Raw genomic sequence first — 24,562 nt, forward strand, 5'->3', positions numbered from 1 at the left:
TAACAAATTTATTCAGAGACAAATAATCAACACACACAGAGACATATACACAATTCCCCACAAAAATGGAATCTGTCACTGTTATATTAATATATGTGGCTAAGACCTTAAGCTGTTAGCTTCATAATTGTTTATTTGAGAATCATATCGATATACGCTCCAAAAATGACCAAAACCATGTTTCTTCCGCTTCTCCTCCTCCTCCTATCCGCCGCCGCAGCTTCCACTTCGGTGTCAACGGAGTGCACAGTTTCCATGATGGACGATTACCCGGTTCCCGTTCGGCGTGAAGTTTACGGCGACGGGAGAATCTTCGATATTAGCCATAGATACACCATGGATATGCCGTCATGGGAGAGAAAGGATGGTCTGGGTCGGTTCCTTTGGCTTCCCGCCAGCATGAAGAATGGGTCGTTGGCTAATAACTCACTGATGAAACTACCGACTCATAGCGGCACACACGTCGACGCGCCGGGCCATATGATCGACCGTTACTTCGACGCCGGGTTCGATGTCGACACCCTTGACCTTGAAGTCCTTAACGGTAAACGCCCACCGCCGTTATTAATCTTCTTTTTCAAATGTTAATCGACGATGAACACTAGGCGTTTGTTTAAATGCCGCAGGGCCAGCTTTGTTAGTGGATGTGCCGAGGGACAGTAATATAACTGGTAATACCATTTCTAAATACTCTTCTTTGAATTTAAGTTGAATATTTGATAGTGACAATGGGCGGAGTGGACCTGACCCGGCCCATAAATGGGATTAATGCCATACATGACCTCCATTCGAATTTATTTTAGCTTGAATTCCGACACGAATGTTTTCTGTTTTGAGTTTTTATGATTTAAATTATCTTTTATATGTATTTTGTTCGGATATATTATTTTGTGATTATGTTTGTACCTAATCATGTTTGAATTAGACAGACTGGTTAGATCAGTTGGATTGAGAAATTGGTCAGGGTATTGATTCGAATGATGACTTTAAACTAATTAGAAGGGGAACTGGTACGGACTGGTTGAACTGATTGAAAATAGCACGGACTAGTTGAATCGGTTAAAAATAGGTTGAATCATTTTTTTTAATGATTTTTTATCGAACCTGTTGGACTAACGAATCGAGGGTTTAACGAATTCGACCTTCAATTTGATTTTAAAAACATTGCTTGTACCCCATAAAAAAATAACCCAGTCTGATTGAACCTTGCTCATGAATGACATTAATACAATATATGATTTACCAAGTCCGGTCCAACCAAAATATAAGCTTTAATCTTTGTTTAAATTTGTTTATATTTTTAAAAATTATTAACCCAAATTTATTTAGGATGGTTTGTATTTATATTGTTTGTATAGAAAGAAATAATATTTGGCACAATTGATAGTAAAGTTTTAGACTTTACAAGTAGGGTTAGAGGTTAATAAGTGGCCTATAAGAGTATAGTAAAATAGAATAATATTTATACACTAGCAATGTACTAAAACTAACTTATAGTAAAATATTAAAAATAAATATTTTAAATAAAGAGACACGTGACCATTTTTAAGATTGCTTGTGAAATAAAAAATACACTTCTATTGTACCAAATATTAACCCTTATAAAATATGCGCTATTTTTCTTTAATATTTATAATTTTATATATGTTTTATTAAAATTTTAAATTTAAATTGCAAAATTATATATTAATTTTTCATATAATACGAAAAGGATAATATATATAAACAAATAACATATTATTTAATTGAAAACGTGTTGGATTTAGCTCAACTTTAGCGAAGCTCAACTCATAAATTGAACCAACTTTGTTTCCGTCTTAAATTTATTAAACTTTTCCAAACTCTCTCAAATATCGTTAAATAAACGTAGATATTATAACAAATGGTAATCTTTTGTTTTTGGCAGCCAAAGTTATGGAGTCGTTGAAAATTCCTAAAGGAGTGCGTCGTGTTCTTTTTAGAACACTAAATACGACAGTATGTGTCTGATATGAATATATGTTTAAGTTAAAATATGCTATAAGTTCTTATATATATATATATATATTTTTTTTGAAATTCACAATTTAGTCAATGTAATTTTATTTTAGAAATTTAGTTTTCTACTTTTCATATTTTAAAATTCAGATCCAACTATTAATACTATTAAAATTATTTTGGTTAAATCTTTTATTTTTAGTTACATTACTACCATCACCATGTGAATATTTTCTTTATTTCAAAATTCTACACCAATAAATTTAACAAAAAAAATTCAACACTGTTAATATTAGAATTAAACTTTGAAACCTAAATAAATTCTGACTTTGTGAAGAGTATAAGGACCTCTGAATAAATTTATTTTTGGATATTTCTGTTTTCTCAATTTCAGGAGGCTTATGTTTAAAAGTGAGTACGATTCTAGCTATGTTGGATTCACAACAGATGGGGCAAGATGGCTGGTGAAGAACACTGACATCAAACTTGTAGGTAAGATCAACAATTACTCGGATTTGAGTGTTAGGATTGGATACAAGTATTTATTTGATATAAATATTTTGATATTTATTTAAAGATCCCGATTATAGTGAGATCACGTAGGATCCTTTTAAATTAATGGTTGAAATAAAAAGGACAAAAAAAAAGAAACACTAATTCACCATAGATCATGCCACATAGGATTTTCATTAAGAGATGTGAGTTTACATTTTAATCAATTCAACCAGTTTCAACACTAAAAAAGAGAGATTGATTTCCAAAGAAAAACAATGTATTCAGTAACTGATTTAACAAGTTCTAGGTCACGAGCACAATTTTCTAATTTTTACTGTGACTTTATCAAACGATTATAGTTTCTTCATTTATGTCTTTCAATCACAATTGTTAATTTAAAAAAGATTCTATGGAATCCCACTATAATAAAATAGCACGTTACTTTACCTATAAATATATACAATGTTTTTTCAAAAATTTCATGTCTTGGAGGATCTTTAGAGGACCATATCCCTGTATTGACATTTGTATACATGTCAGGTACGAATTTTAAGGTACTGCAACAAAAAATTGAAGAGCAAGATTTGTAGGGATGTTCTTCATATTATCACATAACTACATTATTTCAATGATGTCAGAATTAGACTAGATTAACTAATTGAGCTGGTATACATTCTATTAAATCGATGGTATATAACTAGATATAAATCAAATTGATATAACTGGTAAAAGAGATGGATATTGAGATAAAAAAAATCGTTAATTCAACCTATTGAATCGGTTTGTGACTTTCTATATTTTTTCTTTATTTGTTGTTGAGAACTTAAATATAAAATCAATGATCTGATCAGTTCAATCATCGATTCGTTTTTTATAGTATTACATTACTTTGATTTTCTTTTGTCTCAATCATTTGGAAATAGGAAAAAGGATATTAAATTCTAGGATACAAATCCCAAACCTTTTAGAATTTTTTTAAAAACAATTGCATGAACCGACTGAGTTAATTCGATTTTTGGTTGTTTCCTTGCAATATAAGTAATTATGCTGATGAATTTTTTAGGAGTCGATTTCTTATCCGTTGCATGTGAGGATCATTTGGTTTCGGCTCATCTTGAATTCTTTGAAAGCAGGGTAAGGAATTTTTTACAATTTGAATCCTTTTCTTTTCCTTAAATTATTCGTGTCAGGTCGATTTATATTCAAACATGAATATTAAATATGATCCTCGAAACATATGAATAAACTTTAAGTATATTCGTATTAAACACATAACTATATTCCAACACTCACTTTCGAGTTGGGATAATGCAGGAAATCATTCTAGTAGAGGGCTTAAAACTTGATGATGTTCCGACTGGGATATATAATGTACATTGCTTACCTTTAAGGTTGCTTGGTGCTGAAGGATCACCCATTAGATGCATTCTCATTAAATGATACATGTAATTTAATCTGGATTTAGCCTTTGTATTGTCGTATGATGTTTTTCAGTCTTTATACTTTTTAAATTTTAAACTTACGTCTTTGTTCTAAATGGTTATTGTTAAATTCTTTAAGCTAAATTTAACTATTTTCAAAAAGATTAATGTTTGATTCACTACCGGAGGAGTTTGTAGATTCCACAAGCAATGTTAGGGTTTGACAATTATCTTATAGAGATGTAGTAAAATATTAAAAAAAACACGTGATAATTTTTAAGGCTGCTTATGGAATAAAATAAATACACTGCCAGTGTACCAAATACTGATCTTTTTCAAAATATTACTTGACAAACATATTATCACTAACTGATTGAGTTTTAGCTTGATTGATATGGGTATTGTTGCCAATGTAGGAGAATATGGGTTCGAGTGCGTTGAAGCACATTATATTTATATTTATGCTTGTCAAAAAATTGTAATGCCAACATGGATTTTCATTTCTTTATATAGCTAGAACATTGTAATATAATATATATACGGGATATGATACGCGTAATGCCATGTTAACTTATTATTTTTACAACAATAAGTCTTGAGTGTAGTAGCAATACACATTGCTCTTTTAAAGACAGAATGCAAGTTCGAACTTTGGAGGCAACATTGTTAGAAAAGATAACTATGAACTCAAACATAGATAATAAAACAAACTAGGGGTGAAGCCAGAAAATCTTTTTAGGGGGCGTGAAATTAAATTGTAATTTTTATGATAGTAAAAATGTAATTTTTAAAAGATTAAATAAAAAAATTATCATTTTTAAGGGGCCAAAGTGTAATTTTACTTTTACTAATTTAAAATTTTAAAAATTTTAAAAGGTCAAAATAGAAAATTTTCCATTTTAGGGGGGCCGAGGAGCCTGCCAGCCCCCTTAGATTCGCCCTTGAAACTAACATGAATAATACAAAAAAAGATGCTATTTTCACATAATATTAAAAAAATATGTCATCTTAATTAATGGATCTAATATAAACAAAATTGACGGTACAAGACTAATAGTTGAATTTGACTTAATAGATTTAATTGCTATATTACGTGCCATTATTGAAATTTCAAATTTTGAAAATATATATAAACAAAAATTGATCAAATTAGAATAAATGGATTAAATACGTAACTTACGCATATAATAAGGACTAATAATAGAATTTGACCCAAAGTTTTGTACAACTATACAAATAAAGGTCTAATTCTGATTTTGCCTCTCTACCAGGCTGAAATTTGATAATTAGTCTCTTCATTTTGATTTACTTAAAAACATACTTAAGCATTTGGTTAATATATAACTTTTTATTGGTTAAAGATAATCGAAAGAAATTTCGCCTAATTTTAATTGTATGATAAAAAAATAACAATAAAATTCACGTAAATCACTTGAACAGCAATAAGTAGAGATGTTTTATGCCAAATTAAAGGAATTAAATCACAATTTCATCGTAATAGAGGGACTAAAACAAGAATTAAAACCAATGAATTTTGGAGCAATATCCACTTTGTGGGTAAAAGTATCATGGAAGCATGTATATTAAGAGAAAGATTACATTTTTCCTCCTTTACTAAAAAATGGGTAAATTAGTCCCCGTGCGTTAGATTGAAGAACAAACTAGTCTTATTAAAAGTTTCATCTATTTTTACTGTTAAAAACTGGTCATTGTATATCGGCATGAGATATACGTGGCATGTTATGTGTCACTGTTTAATTATTCTGTCAGCTATGCCAATTTTTAATAGTAAAAACAGATAATTTTTTAAAAAGAAATTATCAATATGCTATTTGATTCAACGTGCAAGAATTAATTTATCTATTTTTTTAGTAAAAGGACTAAAATGCAACCTAACATTTAGGATAGGGGACTCTATAGTATTTTTACCCTCTGTCTTATTTTGATAATAGTTAGTTGAGACGAATGGTCACAAAACACAGTTACCGACAACATTCAAATCATAAGAGCTACTAAGCTGTTTCCATAAGCTCCAAATTGATCAATAACCATGTCTTCTCTGATTCTCCTCCTCTTATCCACCGCCATCACCGCCGCCGTCGCTTCCATTCCCGCCTACCCTTCAGTGTCGACAGACTGCACCGTTTCCGCCGCGGATGATAACCCGGTTCCCGGTCGTCGTGAAGTTTACGGCGACGGGAGAATCTTCGACATTAGCCATAGATACACCGTGGATATGCCTTCGTGGGGGAGCAAAGATGGTCTGGGTCAGTTCCTTTGGCTTCCGTCAAGCATGAAGAACGGTTCAAGGTCCAATAATTCCTTGATGAAGCTGCAGTCGGTCCATTCCGGCACCCACGTTGACGCGCCGGGACATATGGTCGACAGCTACTTCGACGCTGGGTTCGATGTCGACACCCTTGACCTTGATGTCCTTAACGGTAAACACCCAACGCGGCAATCGCCATTGTTGGATCTCTTATCTTTCATTGTAATCAAATGATGCACTCCAAGTGTTTGTTTAATTGTCGCAGGGCCAGCTTTGTTAGTGGATGTGCCGAGGGATAGTAATATAACCGGTATCGATCTACAACACCATTTTTTTTTTTTTTGGCTTTGTGTATGATCTGATACTGATAGTAACTTATAATCTTCTGTTTTTATTTTAATGTTGTTGCAGCTAAAGTGATGGAATCATTGAACATTCCCAAAGGAGTGCGTCGTGTTCTTTTCAGAACATTGAATACTGACAGGTATTGGAGCTTAATTGAACACTAAAATACTTGGATTATTCTTTTAAATGTTTCATTACTAAATTAACCCCTAAACTATAATCAAATTTCCAAATTAATCATTAAAATTTTTTTATGTGATACTTGAGTTATTAATTTTGCTCAAATTTTTTAAAATACTACATTTAATAACAACATATCATGTATCATGCTTTTATTTGCTAATATGGTTCTTTGGGTAAACTAGGATAAAATTAATAGTTTAGAATTATTTTTGATAAAAAAGAACTGAGAACCTCTCTGGTTCTTTTTAATTTTGATATTGAACAAATTGGAATATAAGTTTAGGGTTAATTTACTGAATGCTAGCAATGAGGTGAATTTTTGGAGCAAAAAAGCTTTCGGCAGCCGTGGCTGGCGGCGCTATCACCAGAAACTAGGTTTTGAGGAATATACAGTTCTATGTTTGTTTTACAATCTATATTCAAGTTCATGGTTATTTTCTTAATAATATCGTCTTTAACGTTCGAATATGTATTCTCTAATTAAAAGTACAATGTGCTTTACCATTACATCTACACTAGTTAATTATAACCCGTCGAAATATAAGTAGAAATGAAATTAAATGTAAAGGGTAGAGATGAAAAAAACCAAAGGAGGGTAGGAAAAGAAATTATGATAGAGAGAGAAAATAATTAATATGCTTAGTAAGAGAGAAATTAATAAGAGAGAAAAATAATATTTACATAAAATAACTTTGCATTTAAAATTTGTATGTATTCAATAATATTTTTATATTTATTATTTTGGTGATCATATTTTAGTATAATTATAAAATTTATTTTAAATAATATATTTTAATAAACCATATTACAATTTTTAAAATACTGTCATAATATTTTTTATTTTACTAATAAATATATTATATTTAAAAATTATGAGATAGTAATAATATTAATAAGGTATCAAAAATAATATTTTTATTGTAAGGGTAAAATTGATTTTTTTATTTATTCTTTATTTATTATAAGTAACCAAAAATGTAATACTTTGTATATTCCATTAAATCAACAAAGTTATGTTATACTTATTATTTCTTTATTTCATTTGCATCAAATAGCTATTTTATCATTTATTTTTATTCCAATGAACCAAAGGAGGGGTTAGTTTTTATTATTTTCTTGGAAGTTACATGCTATGCTATCCAGGTTTAACGGTGAGCTTGGGTATGTATCAAATATGAGTACATATAATTTATTTCTATGTTTCTTCACATCTTTGGAGGACCATACTTCATTACATATATATGGTTTTGTGGTGTGCGTAGGTGAAGACTTGAACTATTTAAGACGAATGAAAAGTTTTGAGTATCATAAGTTATCAAGTATGTTGAGGGTTTCTCAAAAGTAAAAATGGCGTCTTTTTTTGTAGGGGATTTTTTACTCCGTCAGAAGAAGTATGTGAAGTGTTATTTGTCCGTCTTGAGTTGACAAACCCCTCAACAATTTCAGTATTATCTTCGATGGGTTTTTTTTGCTTTCAACCTTGTTGAGAGTCCGAGTATTTGAAGAAACAATGGATTCACTGGGCGAAAGTGCCTTGCTGGGTGTCTAAAAAGGCGAACCACGTAGAAGTGGTAGCATTTTCACCCATTAATGCCCTATATGGGATCGAGTCTAACCATGCGCAATTACACATGGTTCAACTTCCCAGGCACCCAAGGAGGCACTTTCTCACTTTGTGAATCTGGAGCCTTTTTAGGTTACTTCTCCAAACACTCAAGCTCTTAGTAGAATTGAGAAACAAAATTCTCACCGGAGATAATAACGGACTTGTTGGTCCACCAGGTTTGAGCGGATGACACTTCACATACTTTTCCTGAAAGAATAGGAAATCCCTTAACAAAGTATTAACTCAAACAAACCTATCAACAAAATAATCAAAGTCATTGGCGTTGTCTCCTTTTTGTTTGAACATAGAATTTGGTTGAAATGGTAGATCATTATTTTGTATCTTTTTCCCCAATTTCAGGCGGCTTATGTTTAAAAAGGAGTTTGATTCGAGCTATGTTGGATTCACCACAGATGGGGCAAGATGGTTGGCAAAGAACACTGACATCAAACTTGTAGGTAAGATCTTTTCTTGATTTTGAGTGTTGGATACGAGTATGTTTATTTTTCCTCTAGTTCTCATTTATTTGAAGGGATCTTGAATCCGTATTTGAATTTACGAGAAAAACAAATGTCAGATACGAGTACTTAAAGTGAGAGATATAGGGTTTAAGGTAAAAGAGTGTTTTGAGTTATGTCCTTTATATCATCACATAAATTCATTTCTCGATTTCAACCTGGAACTTGCTAGATGTCAGCGTATTTGAATTTACGGGGAAAACAAATGTTGGATATGAATACTTAAAGTGAGATATAAGGTTTAGTGCAATGTTTTTTAAACCGAACTAGTTAGGCCACTGGTTCGTCAGTCTAAAACAAAAAAGAATCTTGTTCAACCGATCTGTACCGATTCAAAGCTATTCTTCGGACCGGTACCTTGGTCCAACCGGTCTGATCTGATTCAAACATCCTTGGTTTAGGGTAAAAGAGCTTTGAGTTATGTTCTTAGCTTAACATAACTTCGTTGCTCGATTTCAACCTGGAGCTTGCTAGATGTCAGCTTTTAAAGGTTGTTTGCATGAATCAAAAGTGCTAAATTCTGAGCTCCTTCGATTAGCCTATTGGTGTTGCTACTTTAGTTTACTTGCAAAACAAGTAATCTTAGGGACGAATTTGTTTATCTTGGAAAATGCAGGAATCGATTTCTTATCTGCTGCATGCTATGATCATTCCGTTCCAGCTCATCTTGAGTTCTTTGAAGGCAGGGTAAGGAAATTGTACTTCAACAACATATTATTTTATTACTTTTATAGGTGGTCAAATTAAGGTTTTGGTCCTTTTATATACCGAAAATTGGAATTTAGTTCCTATAATTTAATTTAGCATAATTTAATCCCTTTATTTTTATAACGCCTTACGTTAAAATGCTACCGTGGATTTTTGTTAGAAGTACCATCTCCAATTCCAAAAAAAAAAAAATCATGTTAGCATGATAAGTTGAAATATTGTATTTAAGAAAAATCCATGCTAGCTATTTTGACTAGAATTAACGATATTTCAAACTTAGGTTTAAATATAAAATTGGCCTTAAATTATATCAGTTTTCCCACTAGGGTTAGGTGCTTAAAAGTTTTTTTTCCTTAAACTATTAATTTGGTCTCATTTTATCCCAAAACACGATATCATCCAATAAGAATGTGACATGCAACACGTTTTTATCGGAAGTCATACATTATTTTAGGTAAAATGAGATGAAATTAATAGTTTAGGTACCATTTTTGACCAAAATTTTGTTAGGTACCTAAGCGAGAAAAGTAGTATAGTTTGGAAGGTAATTTTGTGATTAAATCTAAAAGTACTGAGATTAAATTATGTCTGTATAGATAAATCCTAAATTCGAACTCAAGGATTAACTATCGATTTTCAAAGTCAAACTCTTTGCTTTTTTTAAACGAGTATTTGTATAGAATCTAAATATATGAAAAAACTATGAATATTCTTAAATTAAGTATATATCCATATCAAACACTCACTGTCAAGAATTATTGGATCCAGGAAATCATTCTAGTGGAGGGCTTGAAACTTGATAATGTTCCAGTTGGAATATATAGTGTTCATTGCTTGCCTTTAAGGTTGCTTGGTTCTGAAGGATCACCCATTAGATGCATTCTCATCAAATGATCCTAACTCCTTCACTGTTCTTATGCTAGAGATTTCATCACCACTAATGTTGTTCAGATTTTTAATATTTTTGCCTAAACCCCTTTCTTATGCCTTTCTTATGTTTAAGCTTAGGATTGTAAATGAATCGAATTTGAATGAATAATCTTTTGTTCATGTTTGTTTTTATTTGGCGGGTGTTTTTAAGAATTTCAAATAGTAAAGTCGTCGTTCATTTATTTAAAATTATGTATGATTATGTTTATTCGTTTAAATTAAAAAACACATTCACGAACATAGATAAACTTATTCATAAATTGAACAACATTTGTTCGTGTTCAGTTCGTTTAATAAGCGAGTCTTTAAAACTTGAATCAAACTATGCAACGAAACTTTGTTCATCTACGATCCTACTTAAACTACATATAACCTTTCGATCCCTAAATTGAAAGATATTATTTGTCAGATTACTGCTAACAATGTTGTCAGCCCCGAATCTCAAAAATAGAGGAGGTGGATAAACATATTCAAACTCAAACTCTATATCAACAGCAATGATGGCAAATCTTAATCCCAAAATAAAAAATATTACGAGCTTAAACATAAATGTTGCAATACTAACAATACCAATTAATTCTAAAATAACAGACCTTCAAGTTAGGATAATAAATAGTCTGCGGATAATAAATAGTCTGCCTTAGGTCAAGTTTAGGTTAATTGTTCAATATTTCATTTAGCTTTGGTGGTGTTGTAAGACATCAAAGTTGAACAAAACAGAGTAGAAATGACCTAAAAAGAAATCCACAAACTGAAGTGTATTATTATCATAAAAAGTCAAAACTATACAATGGATATTACAGAGTTCTAAGTTTTCAGTTTCCACACAATATTTTAAATACTTCTCATTTTAGCTTTTGGTTGACATGTGCATTTTTGCATTTGGTTGACATGTGAAACCCTTGGCCGATGAGGAATTGTCTCCTCCTTGGATGTTTTAGTACGGTGGTGGGGGATAATGACCCGGGAAAGGACCTGTTTGCAAAATGGAAAAGAATGGAACTTAAGTACTATATTTGAAATGCAATAGGGTGTAATCATCGAAAGATATAAAATGTAACTGAAATTACCTGGCGGATAATAGGGTGATTGTTGTGGATACGTAGATGGGGGATACGATGAATGTGGCGGAGGTGGAGGGTATGTGGAAGGTGGTGGAGGGTATGCGGAAGGTGGTGGAGGGTAAGCTGAATGCGACGGAGGATAAGCCGAAGGTGGAGGAGGGTATGCAGATGAAGGATACGCTGGATATGGTGATGGAGATGGATATGTTGTAGCTGGTGGTGGATAAGAAGCTGGATAAGTTGCCGGAGGTGCGGAATATTGAGGGACATGTGGAGGAGGAGCTGTATATTGTGGTGCTGTCGGAGCATATGTTGTGGTTGGCGGCTGCAATAATCCAAGTAACCGTTTAGTTCACATTTTTTCAAATAAATATTAACGAAGCTGGTGAATAACAGTAAAATAGATTGGACTTACTTTGGCATTTCCGTAATGCATTATCAGCCGTACTTCTCCGGCATATCTGCAATTCGGAAAAAGTATCGGTAGGTGCTCAAAGATTGCTCTAACTAAAGGAAATCCAAAAATAGGGAATATAACATGAAATTTAACTCGGCAAATTAGACAAGTCAATAACCGAGCATGAAACAGAATGTCTTGCTGGTATATATATAACAAATAAGGTTCCAAGAAACACAATTGCTATCAAAACAGTATCGTAACATTTATGGAGCAAGACATTGCAGCAAAATGAGTAATTACGTGTCAATTTTGATGAACAGAAGCATAAATTAAGCAAAAATCTTTCAGTTTGAGGACAACTGAGACATGCGTACATGACTACAAGAACCGATTTTCTTCCTCATAAACCGTGAGAGTAAAAATGAATCCACATGGAAGATAGGATGCAATAAGTATAAAGACAAGCTAGCAATGACAGAGATTCCAGAATTATATGGAGGAACATAAACAGCGTTTCACAACCAATATAAGCTTAAACCGATCTCGAGATCAAGCGTCCTTAGATTCTTCATTGAAACATATCTTATCCTAGTACATGCTAAAAGCTACCATTCAATTTTCGATTCATTTACCTGCCGGTTTTTCTTTGAAGTGACCAAAGCAGTATCATTAAAATCCTGAGATTCAGGAATTATATGGAGAAATATAAACAAGGTTCTGCAGGCAATATAACTTAAACCAATCTCTAAAGGTCAAGTGCCGCTAGAGATTATTCATCAAAACATATCTCATCCTAGTACATGCAAAAAATGACAATTCGATTTTGGTTTTCGATTTGTTATTCATCAAAACATATCTTACCCTAGTACATGCAAAATATGACACTTCGATTTCAGTTTTCAATTTGTTTACCTTCCGGTTTTAGTCTGAAGTGACCAAGCAGTATCATCAAAACCCTGAGAAAGAACCTTCTGCAATTGAATCCTACAAGAAAACCGAACATTAGAATAAAAAAACCAATAAGAACAAATCTTTTCAAAAGCACATAAACGGATCAAAGGTGTTTTCTTACTTTCCACTGCCGATAAAATCGTCATAAGTCAATGTATTGCTGTTCCATACCACAACATTGATCTCTCTAAGCCCTTCAATCAATGTGAATGTGAACCTCTCTTGGAATACAGGTGCTTTGCCACCATCTAAAACAAAAAACCGAGATGTTAAATTTCCGGAAGAATTCCAGGGCGAGCTTTTTAGATTGAGCTTTCTACAAGCTCCGATCACACAAAAACAATGAATATGTTAACTATAAATCTACCGATTTTATGTCACCCTTCAATTCAAACTAGGAAAAGCGACGTCTATGGATTCCAAACATTCATGATTTGGATGCGAATGAAGCGAATTACTTACACCTTGTTATCACAATTTTTTCATAATGTTGTCTAATATCACAATTACGCAAAATATTATTTAATTACATAAATTATTACATCATCTGTAATGTTTTAACATTGTACAATTAGACAAATTATTATAACTTCTATAATGTCTTATATAACATTGAAGCTTACTAAAAGCTCATTTTGAGGAGCTTCTCTTAGAATTTTCCTAAATTTTGACTTAGATCCAAAAACCCAAAATACATGAATTCATATATATATGTAAATATATAATGCTGAATCTTACAAAAAGATTACCCAATTAGACAAACTATTATAACTCCTGTAATGTTTTGTATAACATGGAAGCTTACAGATAGCTCGTTTTAAGGAGATTTTCTTAGAATTTTCCTGACGTTTAACTTAGATCCAAAGACCCAAATCAAAAACCCTAAAATACATACATACATTCATCTGTGCATATATATATATATATGTGTGTGTGTGTGTGTGTATGTAAAGTTGAAAGAGAGAAATTACCAGTGCAAGTTCTAGTACGGTATTTAGTGCTGCCATATTCAAGACAAACGTAAGGATCTTGCCTTGAAAGCCATTCAGTATCTTTCAATCTATTGCATCCAACAACTTCCATAGCCACAAAAGAAAAAAAAGCCCAACATTCAAATAAGCACAAAAATCAATAATTACCCTATAAAATTCAAAAAAAAAAAAAACAAACTTTCACGTACCAGTAACCTCGAGAACATGGCCGTGGATACCAGAAACCGACATGGATTTGATACTAAAATAACAAATATAAAGAAAATAAAAATGAAGAAAAGTACAGAGAAGAAATTTGGAGTTTTTTTTGTGATGAGATTTGGTGATTTGACCTGCCTTTTAAAAAGGGGGGTGACTTTTTATAGATGAGAAAACGAGTGAACTTTTAATAGATAAGTTGTGTTTAAGCTTTGAATTAACGATTTTAATGATGGTTTTTTCTTTTAAAACTTTTTTTTTTCTTTGCAACAGCAAGGGAAGTTTAATTCAATTTGGGGGCTTTCAATTCGGTTTTAAAAAACTGGCAAAAACTATGCAATTTCCATATAAAACATATATAAACGCGTAGTTGCCATAACTGAAAAGGCTTGTAAAAGTGAAAAACCAAAGGATTTTTTATTTTCTGTTTGGATAGAAAGAAAAAGAAAGTTTTGGTTTTTGCGTTCAGGGGTTGTAACTTGTAAGTTGCTTAGTTGATAAAATGGTAATGGCGGCTGTTATATATGAATAAAGAAAATTATAAAAAATAGATTATTTATTTCATCAAAAAGAAAATTAGACTTTTTTTTTTTTCAACTTTATTTCCTTGACAATGAACAGCCATTGTCAAGAAAATATAAACGAAAATGGCAGTTGAATAAAATACAAAAAACAAAAAAACAAAATTTTCACGTTGTTACTTGTTTCTTAGTTTATCAACAGAATTTAGAAAAAAATAACAAAAATATTTTTTAATTCAAGTATTTTTCATATTCATTTAAATAAATAGTAAATGCATTAATGACAAACAGCCTCTTGGTCTAATAGTAAGATTATAATGTTATAGGATAAGAGTTTTGGTTGACTCTCAAATAACCCTATTTTTTCTCTCAATTATTAATTATAAAAAATTATTGTGGATTAATAGTTAAGGTTGGAATTTTAAAATTTTATTATCTTAAAATTGGATGGTTGTTAATTCATTCATGCATTGCAATAATTTAATTATAATTAAAATTATTTAAATATATATATTATTTGTGATATATTTGTAATTGTGTTTGTAATCTAAATTTCTTTTCATAAATATTAAATATATTTTTAGAAAAAATGAATAAATATAAATAATATTATAAACATGATCATCAGTTAAGGGCTCAATCCTCCTTTGGTTTTATAGCATCAATACTCAATTCAAGAGCTCAATTGATTTAGTTGATTAATTTAATTCAATTTTTAACAACAATGATTAAACACTTTATTTATAGTATACATAAATACAAATTAATTTTAATCTAACAATTATTGAGTTAAATATTAAGAAAATATAATTTTATTAGTATAAGATACAAACAAAAATATAATTTAATAAAATCGATCCTATCCAATAATTTAAGCCGTGTTGTGTATTATATACACACAAAGAATACTTTTCTTAACGAGGCAGGGATAAAGGCTTCGATTAAGATAAAAGAAAAGGTCTTCTAAGAGAAGAATTTTTATTATTTTGAAGCCCTTTTCTCCACGTCATCAAATCAAACAAAAACCAGGTCAAACTCTGACTAAAACATTTTTTTAATTTGACAAATTAAGATATTTTGCCACTATTTTGACTTTTTATTGCTGAAATTCGTTTTATATATATATATATTAATTATAAACGTTTTAACACGTTAAAAATTATATTTTTTATAATTTTTTTTCTTAAAGAAGTTAAACAAATAAATCAGGTATGAATAAATATAACCAAAAGTAAACTATTACGATATACAAACAGATTGGTATTCAAAATATAAGTGAACCCAAACTAGAATAAATTTAGACAGATGCACGCATGGAGAAATTTAAAATGAAATAAAATCCATACATAATTTACATGGGGTAAGACATGAACTAAAGATCTCAAAGTTCCTAAAACCTCGACCTTGTCATCATTATGTCAAGATATCATAGGATTTTTATAAAAAAAAAATTCATATATTCATGTGAAACGAACAAGCCGTGCTTTAAGAAAAAGCATAAAAAAGAATTATGTTACTCGGACTTGGATATGTTGGTATATTCATAACAGTAGACAACTCAGATTTGGATGTAAATTCAACATGGGCATATGTCAGATGCAGACGCGAGAAAAAATACTTCAAAAAAAATGAAAAATCGGGAAAAACCCTGAGACAACTCATATGGTATCAAGAACCATGCAAACTACACGATAAAGAACGAACAAACCAAATGTTACATTTCTAAATGGTAAACTAGTTTTTCTTTCACAAAGTAACCAAAAAACGAATTTCATCGAGACTTTGATTCATAATTTAATGCAGAGAATATTCTACCAGCCAATTTTTTTTATGGGGATTTACAACACCTATAAGTCAGAATCAGAATGTGAGATGATTCGAATAAAACAAATACAATAGAACATTACCTGGGATTCATATAACTTGCAACCTGATGTATGTACAGGAAGTTTGACATTTCTCCGGTTTATTCGCTATCAAAATCTTCCTCGTCTCCGAAACTGAAAACAGATGCATCAGCAGCCATTGCCTTGAATTGACTTTCTGAGCTGGAAATCGGAACACGTGCATCAGCAGCATCAGCAGCTTGCTGGACGGTGTCTTTTCTAGGCTCGTTAATGGCATGCTTATGTTGGGTGTCCGTACTTCCTAAGGAAACTTTTTCAGTAGACTTCACCAAACTTGCAACCTGATCAGAATTAGTTGTTTTGGACTTGGAGGTGGCTCCCTCGGCTGATTCGGAGGTGCCTGAGCTTTCATCTTGCTTATTTGTAGGAGTTTCGGGTTGTGACTTTGGGGGAGCAGTGCCATTATAATCTACAAGCACAATCTCAACCTGGAAACCGGGGGACGGCAATTTCCTCTGCAAAAATTATCCAAAAGAGGAAGAAACATCAAAGAGGACATTATTTCAACCGAAAGTAACGAAGATACGTAGACAGGTTGAAAGAACATCACAAATAAATTTAGGGTAAATTCTAGAAACATATTCAGCGGTTAACGGCGGACTAGATATGCCCTCTGAGGTTTAAAAATCGAAAGTTTAACTACTGTGAGATGTGTTTCATTTTATCTTTCCAGAACACTCTTTAACATTTTCCGTTTCTTTCCAAAACTTCTCTCATTTTCACTAAATACATTCATAAGCCGTCCAGCATCAAAAACCTGAGATTTAACAATTACCCATTTCCACATCCATGCTCATTCCAGGCTCTCTTTCTTCCTTAGCCATTTCAGGATTCCCAGTTCCCCTAGAATAGCCATTTCAGGATTCTCAGTTTCCCTAGAAAATCCTAAAAATCGAGATCAAACATCCTAAAAATCTTGTTACCATGGCTGTTGGCCAAGTATATTATGGATAAGGTTTTTAGCTGCCAATTTAAGCGTAGTAGGAAGCCAAGAAATGGCTGCTAATGTGAAACCATGAGAGAGGAAGAGAAAAAGGGCTGTAAAAATTTTTCTTACCAGAAACAAAGAAGTGTAAAATTAAGAGGAAAAATGGTTATCGGTGTCGTGTATAAAGTAAATGGAGGCAAGCATAAGATAGTTCAGTGTCAGATTTTTAACCTCAGGGGCCAAATTTATTTTGGGTTAACCACAGGGTGATTTCTTGGAGTTTTACGCATAAATATATAGTCTCAACGTAAAGCATATCATGTTTTACCTTGTCGAAACCATCAAGATCACCAGTACTCAGAAGTTTTCTGTTTTCTATCATTGTTGTATTCAACCAACTGAGGAATCAAAAGGCCAAGAATCACAAAGAGATCAGTTTCAATTCATAAATACAAGCCAAGGAGCTAATTTTATTTGAGAGGAAGATTACATACCAGTAAAAATCCCCTTGGCGATCATTAAAATGGACTTTAAAGTCCCCAGCCAACTCAGTCAGACCCGATTCCCCAGGCAAAGCAAAGACCATAACTCCTTTCTTTGGAGCGCTAAACCAAAAATCTTCTGGCTGTGAAGAATAATTATATGCACCGAAGTTCAAATTGGAATAAGGATGCTCCAGAGCTTAAAACGGCATTTTTAAAAATATGGGCATTGATTGTGATAATTAAGCAAACAACCAAAGAAACATACAGAGAGATCCTTGGTACGTGGATGCTTCTTTGTGGAGAAGAGAACACCTGTGCATGAAAAGATTATTATGTTTGGCTAGGCAGAAGGTTAAGGTAGCTTTAATATACAATAGAATGGCTGCGAGTCAATTTCACTTCTTTGAAGTACTAGAAGGGAAAGAATGTATCTGAAATTTTAATTTGCGAGGAAAGGTTAGAGCCTAGAATTACAGCAATTGCTCATTAAAGCATTCCGACAAAGACTCTCATTAACAAATGCTTTCAAGTGATGCAAAATTACATCAAGGGGTGGGTTTTGATCCTAAAACATAAGGAACCAAATGAAATCAAAGGTGACCTTAAGCCGGTAATTTAGATTCTTGGAACGACAACCATGCATTTTAAACATTCTTAATGCTGGTATTTTAGATTCTTGAGTAAGAGCGAATGTAGACGTGTAAAGGTAGAGTGAGAAATCTAATCTTCACATCTAACCTAAGGAATTCCTCTAAGCATAAAAAGTATCTTATGCATTGGCAGACCCTAAGTTATAGAGAAGCTTAGCTTAAAGAAAAATATAGAAGCACAAATCATCAATCAAATAAAAAAACCAATTTGCAGACGAAGCATGTTGTACCATTATGATCAGAGACGGTAATTGAGGGCCTGGTCCAATAAGGGCAATGATGAAGCCGGAATCCTCTAAGCATGCACCTATATAAAATGTGCTGTCAGCAATAATAGAAAGAACAAAGATGCAATATAAACATTGCATAGCCAAGAGAATACCTGCGTCCAGGCTGGTTTTCACCATTGAAGTATATTAAGGCGCGTTCAAAGTATTTGACATATCTCTTCAGAAGATAACAAGAAAACAAAAGTGGCAACCAGGTAAGATATAAACAGCTTGCCAAAGACAGAACAAATTCAGAAATTACTCGTCCGAGAATATCACTAGAAGTCCATTGCTCACAATTTGACTTGGCAGAACCAGCCCCTTCCCATCCACACATCTTTTCTGGTTGTAATAGTCAATCGACTCTTCAGCAGTGGGGAAGAACTAGAAGGGATAATAATTTATGAAAACAGTATCAACAATTGTAACCACAAAACATGTAGCTTCACCAAATTCACTATCATTTCTTCAAGAATATGTCCAATGGGTCAAACCTTCAAGTATAAAAGAAGGCTAGAGATCATCAACCCTGTCCTTGCCATCCCAGCTTTACAGTGCACAACCACAACATTCTCGATATCTTCCTTTAGCCATGAGTAAGCACTTTGACAGAAAGATATTATCAATCGAATTGGGGGGCAATTATGGTCATCAAATGGGAAACTAGCAACCTGAAGAAAAAGTATGATAACAATAATAAGATGGTACAACTTTATTGACATTGGTCATCCTATAACTACAGTCAGTTTTAGTTGATTTGATTTTAATCAACTGGGTTGTATCTGTTGTTAAGGATGCACGAATGAGAAACAAAAGTTAGTGAAACAACAAAAAAAGCTTGGATGGAATTGACTCTACCGAGGAATTATACTCTGCCAATGACTGATTTCGTCATCGAGTACAATATTCCACTCAATCCGCTCCGAATGGATTCCAAAAGAAATTAGGGCTTAATTTCTTCAGTTGGGTTAAACTTATTTTTGCTTTAGATTAATCCACAGGTCCGAACAAATGAAATCTTAATCTCTTTTCAAATGCTAAAAGAGAGCAATATGCTTATTTGGTTAGAAAAAGGGTTTCTTTTATCAAAGCTAAACAATAGGCACAGGGCATATAGATTATGAAATAAGCTCAAGTGAAATATGAATAGCAAACATATTACCGGGTTAGTTCCCATAACAAATCATGCCATACCTTTCCTTCAAACAGTGAAGCATCATATAGTCTCTCAGAGCAAAGGTTATATACTTTGTACTTATCCTGCATATAGAAAGTCGGACAGATTTTAGGGCCAAATTGTATCATATAATTGCGAATTACCAACATATAAAAGCCCCGTCAAACCCAAAGGCTCATTTTGAGTAATACAACCAAATATTTAGGCAAAGCAACTTTAACTGCTCCACAAACCTCGACAAACAAGGCTAATGTTGAAAGAAAGGTTGATGTACTAGGATAAAGGTATAGGCCAGAAAGTTGACATTATAGTCATCGCCCCAAACCAGGTATGTTTAAATTAACACAAATACAGCAAAACCTAACAGGACATAGATCAAGCTCATATTTTCGTTCAACTTATGAGGTCAGCACAAGGTTCCTGTTATCTATGAGGAAATAAATGGTAAAGTCCTCACAAAGAAATGGCTCACGACAATCAATTTGTCTTGTTCAATTATTAAATAAAAACGTAAACATCAAAGTGAAGGAAACTAGAAAGAGAAAGAAAAAAAGATTAAAAGAGGAGAAAATTATAAATCAGTAGATGTGTCATTACCTTGTGATTGGTTTCAAAAAACCTAATCACTTCTTCCATGTGATTTCGATAGAACCCCTGTTTCACAGTTACAGAAAATTTAGTACAATTAAAAGACAGTAGCCAAATTTAGCTATGAATTAGTTTAGCTACCTCAACATATCCAAAAAATCCAGAGCTCATGTCACCAGCAGGGAACCCCATAGCAATTATATTCTCAGTGATGTATGTCATATCTAAGTCAAATCCTCCTTCCTGAAGTCAAGGTGCAGAGGCAACTTTACAAATATTGAGAATCAAATCATCATAAAAAACAACAATTACAATATATATCACATATCAATTCCCATTTTTACAAGAAAAAGAAGTTAAGGAAGCATCTCCATGCAAAAGAAAATAGCAGTATCTGACCTGGAATCTCCGTTTGTTCTGTGAAACAACATGCCGAGCCTTGACCTGTACAGCTTTCACAGCATTTTTAGATGTGTTGACTATGCCATTTGTAATTGTTCCAAAAAAGCCAGGTTGAGCAGTTGGTGAATTCCCTTCATTACTATCATTGGCGGGAGGAGATTTAGGAGACGAGTGCAGTCCAATTCCACTGGTAAACCGTGCAAGAGGTGACTTTCCAGCAGTTTCTGTTTGTGAGTCCTCTTGTGAGGCAGCAAATGGCTGAGGAATTTTTAAATTTTTAGCCCAAGACGACAGCTTTGATGGTGAATCATGTGTAAGATTTTGTTGTCCTAAATCTGTGGCAGCAGGAAGTTGTACATCAGAAGCTTCAGCAGCAGGTGAACTTGATGAGTCAGCGGGTCCGTCATCCATTCCAGTGTTCCAGGGGTATCAATAATGACTTAAGGTCAAGAGCACAGATCTCAACATATGAGAAGGAATTATAGCTGCAAGCATAATGTCTAGGTTTAGATAATAAATAGTGACTGCAATGAGAAAATTGAAGTTGTGGTTCTTTTTTCCCTAACCATGAATAGCTAAATACCATAATGATTTGACCTAATGCCCAATAGCAAGTATATAATGAGAAGGAACAGAATGACATATAGTAAAATTGCCATGTAACTCTAATAATTTTCTTAAGTTCATATTCCACCTTAAGAAACAAAGAATGCATCAAAAAACATAATTGCCCTAACCCGAGGGTATACTATAGCGTTTGTCGCTTGAGCCATTTTTAATTCATGAACTCATTTGCAAAAGAATTTTCAACTGGCGAATACTGAATAAACAACTACGAAGTCAGGCTAGCAAACATTCAGATAGCATCCAAGCATATTATTACTAGCCAAAACCAAATTCAACCAACTTATTTGGAGAACTAATCAACGCATAATGGTAATTCAAATAGTCAAAATCAGTAAAACTGCAAGGAAATTAGAAAATGATCTAAAACAGCAATCGCTATTAACAGTTACAAATGTGGAACAAACAAATTATCCACTTACCACTCTGATTAGTGGCTAGTTAACAAATAATAGTCACTGATTTTTCGCTCTGAAGATCAAAAACCTACATTCAATTGGTAATAAAATTTCAATTAAATCTTCAACATGTAATCGAAATCAAATTCCAAATTTAGCTCCCAAATAACAAAATTATCTGCTTAATACTCTGATTGGTAGCTAATTAACAAATGATAGTCACTGATTTTTCACTCTAGAGATCAAAAGACTACATTCAATTGTGGAATAAACAAATTATCTGCTTATCACTCTGATTATTAGCTAATTAAAAATTAATAATCACTGATTTTTCAATCTAAAAATCAAAAGTCTACATTCAATTCGTAATAAATTTACAATTAAATCACAAATTTAGCTCCCAAATAACAAAATTATCTGCTTAGCACTCTGATTGGTAGCTAATTAACAAGTTACAGTCACTGATTCTTCAATCTAGAGATCAAAAGGCTAAATTCAATCGTGGAATAAACAAATTATCTGCTTATCACTTTGATTAGTAGCATATTAACGAGAAGCATACATTTAATTGGTGATAAATTCACCATTAACAAAATCCAAATTTCAGCTTCCAATTAACAAAAATCATCAAAATCAACCAAAGAAAAAAAAGAGTATAAATCAACCTTCAGAATCCAAATTCCAAAACAGTTTCAAAACCTAAAGATGAAATCAAATTAAAGCATCGGTCGGCTTCAAAAGATTTGATTCAATAGATTAGGTCTACGGTGATTATAGATCTTACCTTGGATCGATATTACGGAAGAACCTGAACCATGGGATTGCAAATTTTGAATACAAGTAAAATAAAATCAATTTGGTAGAAAATGGAGAAATGTGAGAGTGGCGTTTCGTAATTTGAAGTTGTTCGAGGGGTTTAACTGTCAATTCACGTGATTTCACAGTCAATGAATGTGGACCGCTGATCTGGTAGAAGCTTAGATCAAATTATGTTTCGTAAATGATATAAACTTCGCTTGTGATAAAGATTTAATATTTGAAATTGGTAATTTTTTATTCTGGAATTTGAATTTTTTATGGGTAAATTCTATGATAGTGCTTCAATTATTCATAAGTTTTTTTTAATCACTCAATTATGAAAAATCTCAAAATGCTCATCCAATTATTCGGTTCTGTCTTTTTTTTTTGTCACCGGTCCTTAAATGCCTAACAAAAAAAATGGCATGATAGTTTTAAATTTGGCATAATAGTAACTTTAACCCTCAATACTTATACATTGTGTCAATTAAAGCTTGAATTTAAAAAGTATAATACTCAACATTTACACATTGTGTAATTTTTTTTTTTACTTTTCTTTACGACCCTTTCATCTAAAGAGCTAAAAAATAAAATTATAAGCTAAATTGGTAATATATGATAATATTACATCTTAAATTTTTTTAATCTTTTAAAAATAACTTCTAATAATTTTTTAATAAATTTATATAAAAATTATTGAAATTTTTCGACTGATGACATGGCACAATCTCATAATGCCATATCATCGCTCTTGAATAGAATACAGTTCATTGACTAAATTGAGAAAAATTGTCAAATTTTAAATTAATGTAGATAAAAGAAATCAAGGATTATGTTTAGAAAATTTGTTGTTACTTTTTATCATTTCTAAATTGTATATCTATTCTTTTAAGTTTATTTATGGTTTTAATCCTCCATTATTTTAAAATTTATGATCAAATTTCTATCATATCTATTCTTTTTGATATAATGACTAGAACTACTCATAACTCTCCCTAATCCATAAATAGGAAGATAATGTGCTTCAACCCGCTCGAATTCACATCCTCCTGCATTGGCAACAATACCCATATCAGCCAAGCTAAAACTTAATTGGCGCATATAAAAGTTAATAACACTAATAATTATAGTTGTTAAAAATCATATGGATTTTGTTTTACTATTATTCGATGCAACAATTAGACTCATATCAAGTATCAACTAATGTTAGGTCATTATTGTTTTTATTAATTTGAACTTACTAATAACGTTATACAATGATGACTAAATTATACCATATCAAATTAAAATAAAATAGTTAAATTTCAATTGTTATCAAAGTAGATGGACTAAAATCGTAATTAGACTTATTATTATTTTAAAAATAATCCCATTTATGTTTTAATTTTTTATAGCAGAACGATTTTATTTAAAAGTATATTTTCTCATAGTACATTGCACTCATAAGTAGAGTTGATCATGGGCTGGGTGGCCCGGCCCGGCCCGAAGGTCAGCCCGAAAAATGAGAGGGTTTGGGTAAAAATATAAGCTCGAAAAATAGGTTTGGACAAAAAAGAGGCCCGTTTAGAAAACGGGCAGACCTAGAGTAGGACCTGCCCGGCTGAATTATATATTAATATATTTTTATTTTATTTTTAATCATTTTAAATTTTTAATATAACCATTTTTATTATATTGTCAATTTGTGAATTGTTTTAAAAATTGTTTTAGTATCATTTTATTTGTTTTAATATTAGTTTTATGTTTTTAAATATATTT

At 32.0% G+C, this 24,562-nt stretch overlaps 5 protein-coding genes across 7 annotated transcripts in view; 3 read left to right on the forward strand and 2 right to left on the reverse strand.

The window, feature by feature from the left end:
- On the forward strand, window positions 1-4,055 carry LOC108482309 (cyclase-like protein 2). The gene is made up of 6 exons (XM_053032112.1): window positions 1-544; window positions 627-671; window positions 1,907-1,976; window positions 2,369-2,469; window positions 3,536-3,606; window positions 3,787-4,055. Exons 1-6 carry the CDS (start codon window positions 166-168, stop codon window positions 3,910-3,912), a joined length of 792 nt encoding a protein of 263 aa, XP_052888072.1. The 5' UTR covers window positions 1-165; the 3' UTR covers window positions 3,913-4,055.
- Window positions 4,056-5,841: 1,786 nt separating this feature from the next.
- LOC108483366 (cyclase-like protein 3) lies at window positions 5,842-10,641 on the forward strand. The gene is made up of 6 exons (XM_017786723.2): window positions 5,842-6,334; window positions 6,428-6,472; window positions 6,574-6,646; window positions 8,657-8,754; window positions 9,431-9,501; window positions 10,291-10,641. The coding sequence occupies exons 1-6, from the start codon at window positions 5,944-5,946 to the stop codon at window positions 10,414-10,416; spliced, it is 804 nt and encodes a 267-aa protein (XP_017642212.1). The 5' UTR covers window positions 5,842-5,943; the 3' UTR covers window positions 10,417-10,641.
- Window positions 10,642-11,102: 461 nt separating this feature from the next.
- Window positions 11,103-14,571, reverse strand: LOC108483368 (protein SRC2 homolog). Its single transcript, XM_017786724.2, has 7 exons — window positions 14,048-14,571; window positions 13,839-13,943; window positions 12,989-13,115; window positions 12,829-12,900; window positions 11,932-11,977; window positions 11,523-11,841; window positions 11,103-11,427 (listed from the first exon to the last, which is right to left on the reverse strand). The coding sequence occupies exons 1-7, from the start codon at window positions 14,088-14,090 to the stop codon at window positions 11,390-11,392; spliced, it is 750 nt and encodes a 249-aa protein (XP_017642213.1). The 5' UTR covers window positions 14,091-14,571; the 3' UTR covers window positions 11,103-11,389.
- The window catches only part of LOC108483784 (uncharacterized), an 84,066-nt gene continuing 71,059 nt past the window's right edge, over window positions 11,556-24,562 (forward strand). Inside the window, exon 1 of one of the 2 annotated variants that reach the window (XM_053032063.1) lies at window positions 11,556-11,565. The gene's annotated coding sequence lies outside the window, so the exon portion shown is untranslated. Of the gene's footprint in view, window positions 11,566-14,201; window positions 14,212-24,562 lie in introns of those variants that run through there. The other variant, XM_053032058.1, reaches the window with a different exon arrangement.
- Window positions 16,348-22,948, reverse strand: LOC108483687 (phosphatidylinositol 3,4,5-trisphosphate 3-phosphatase and protein-tyrosine-phosphatase PTEN2A). 2 transcript variants are annotated; one of them, XM_017787224.2, is made up of 14 exons: window positions 22,791-22,934; window positions 22,031-22,094; window positions 20,982-21,469; window positions 20,724-20,825; window positions 20,592-20,648; window positions 20,012-20,077; window positions 19,312-19,488; window positions 19,115-19,201; window positions 18,931-18,995; window positions 18,779-18,855; window positions 18,164-18,210; window positions 17,908-18,038; window positions 17,742-17,811; window positions 16,348-16,940 (listed from the first exon to the last, which is right to left on the reverse strand). In XM_017787224.2, exons 3-14 carry the CDS (start codon window positions 21,393-21,395, stop codon window positions 16,545-16,547), a joined length of 1,689 nt encoding a protein of 562 aa, XP_017642713.1. In that variant the 5' UTR covers window positions 21,396-21,469; window positions 22,031-22,094; window positions 22,791-22,934; the 3' UTR covers window positions 16,348-16,544. The 2 variants fall into 2 exon arrangements, with proteins under 2 accessions (XP_017642713.1, XP_017642714.1); XM_017787225.2 differs by lacking the exon at window positions 22,031-22,094 and having other exon boundaries at window positions 22,791-22,948.

This window comes from Gossypium arboreum, chromosome 1 (assembly GCF_025698485.1).
Source record: "Gossypium arboreum isolate Shixiya-1 chromosome 1, ASM2569848v2, whole genome shotgun sequence".
Taxonomy (NCBI): Eukaryota; Viridiplantae; Streptophyta; class Magnoliopsida; order Malvales; family Malvaceae; genus Gossypium; species Gossypium arboreum.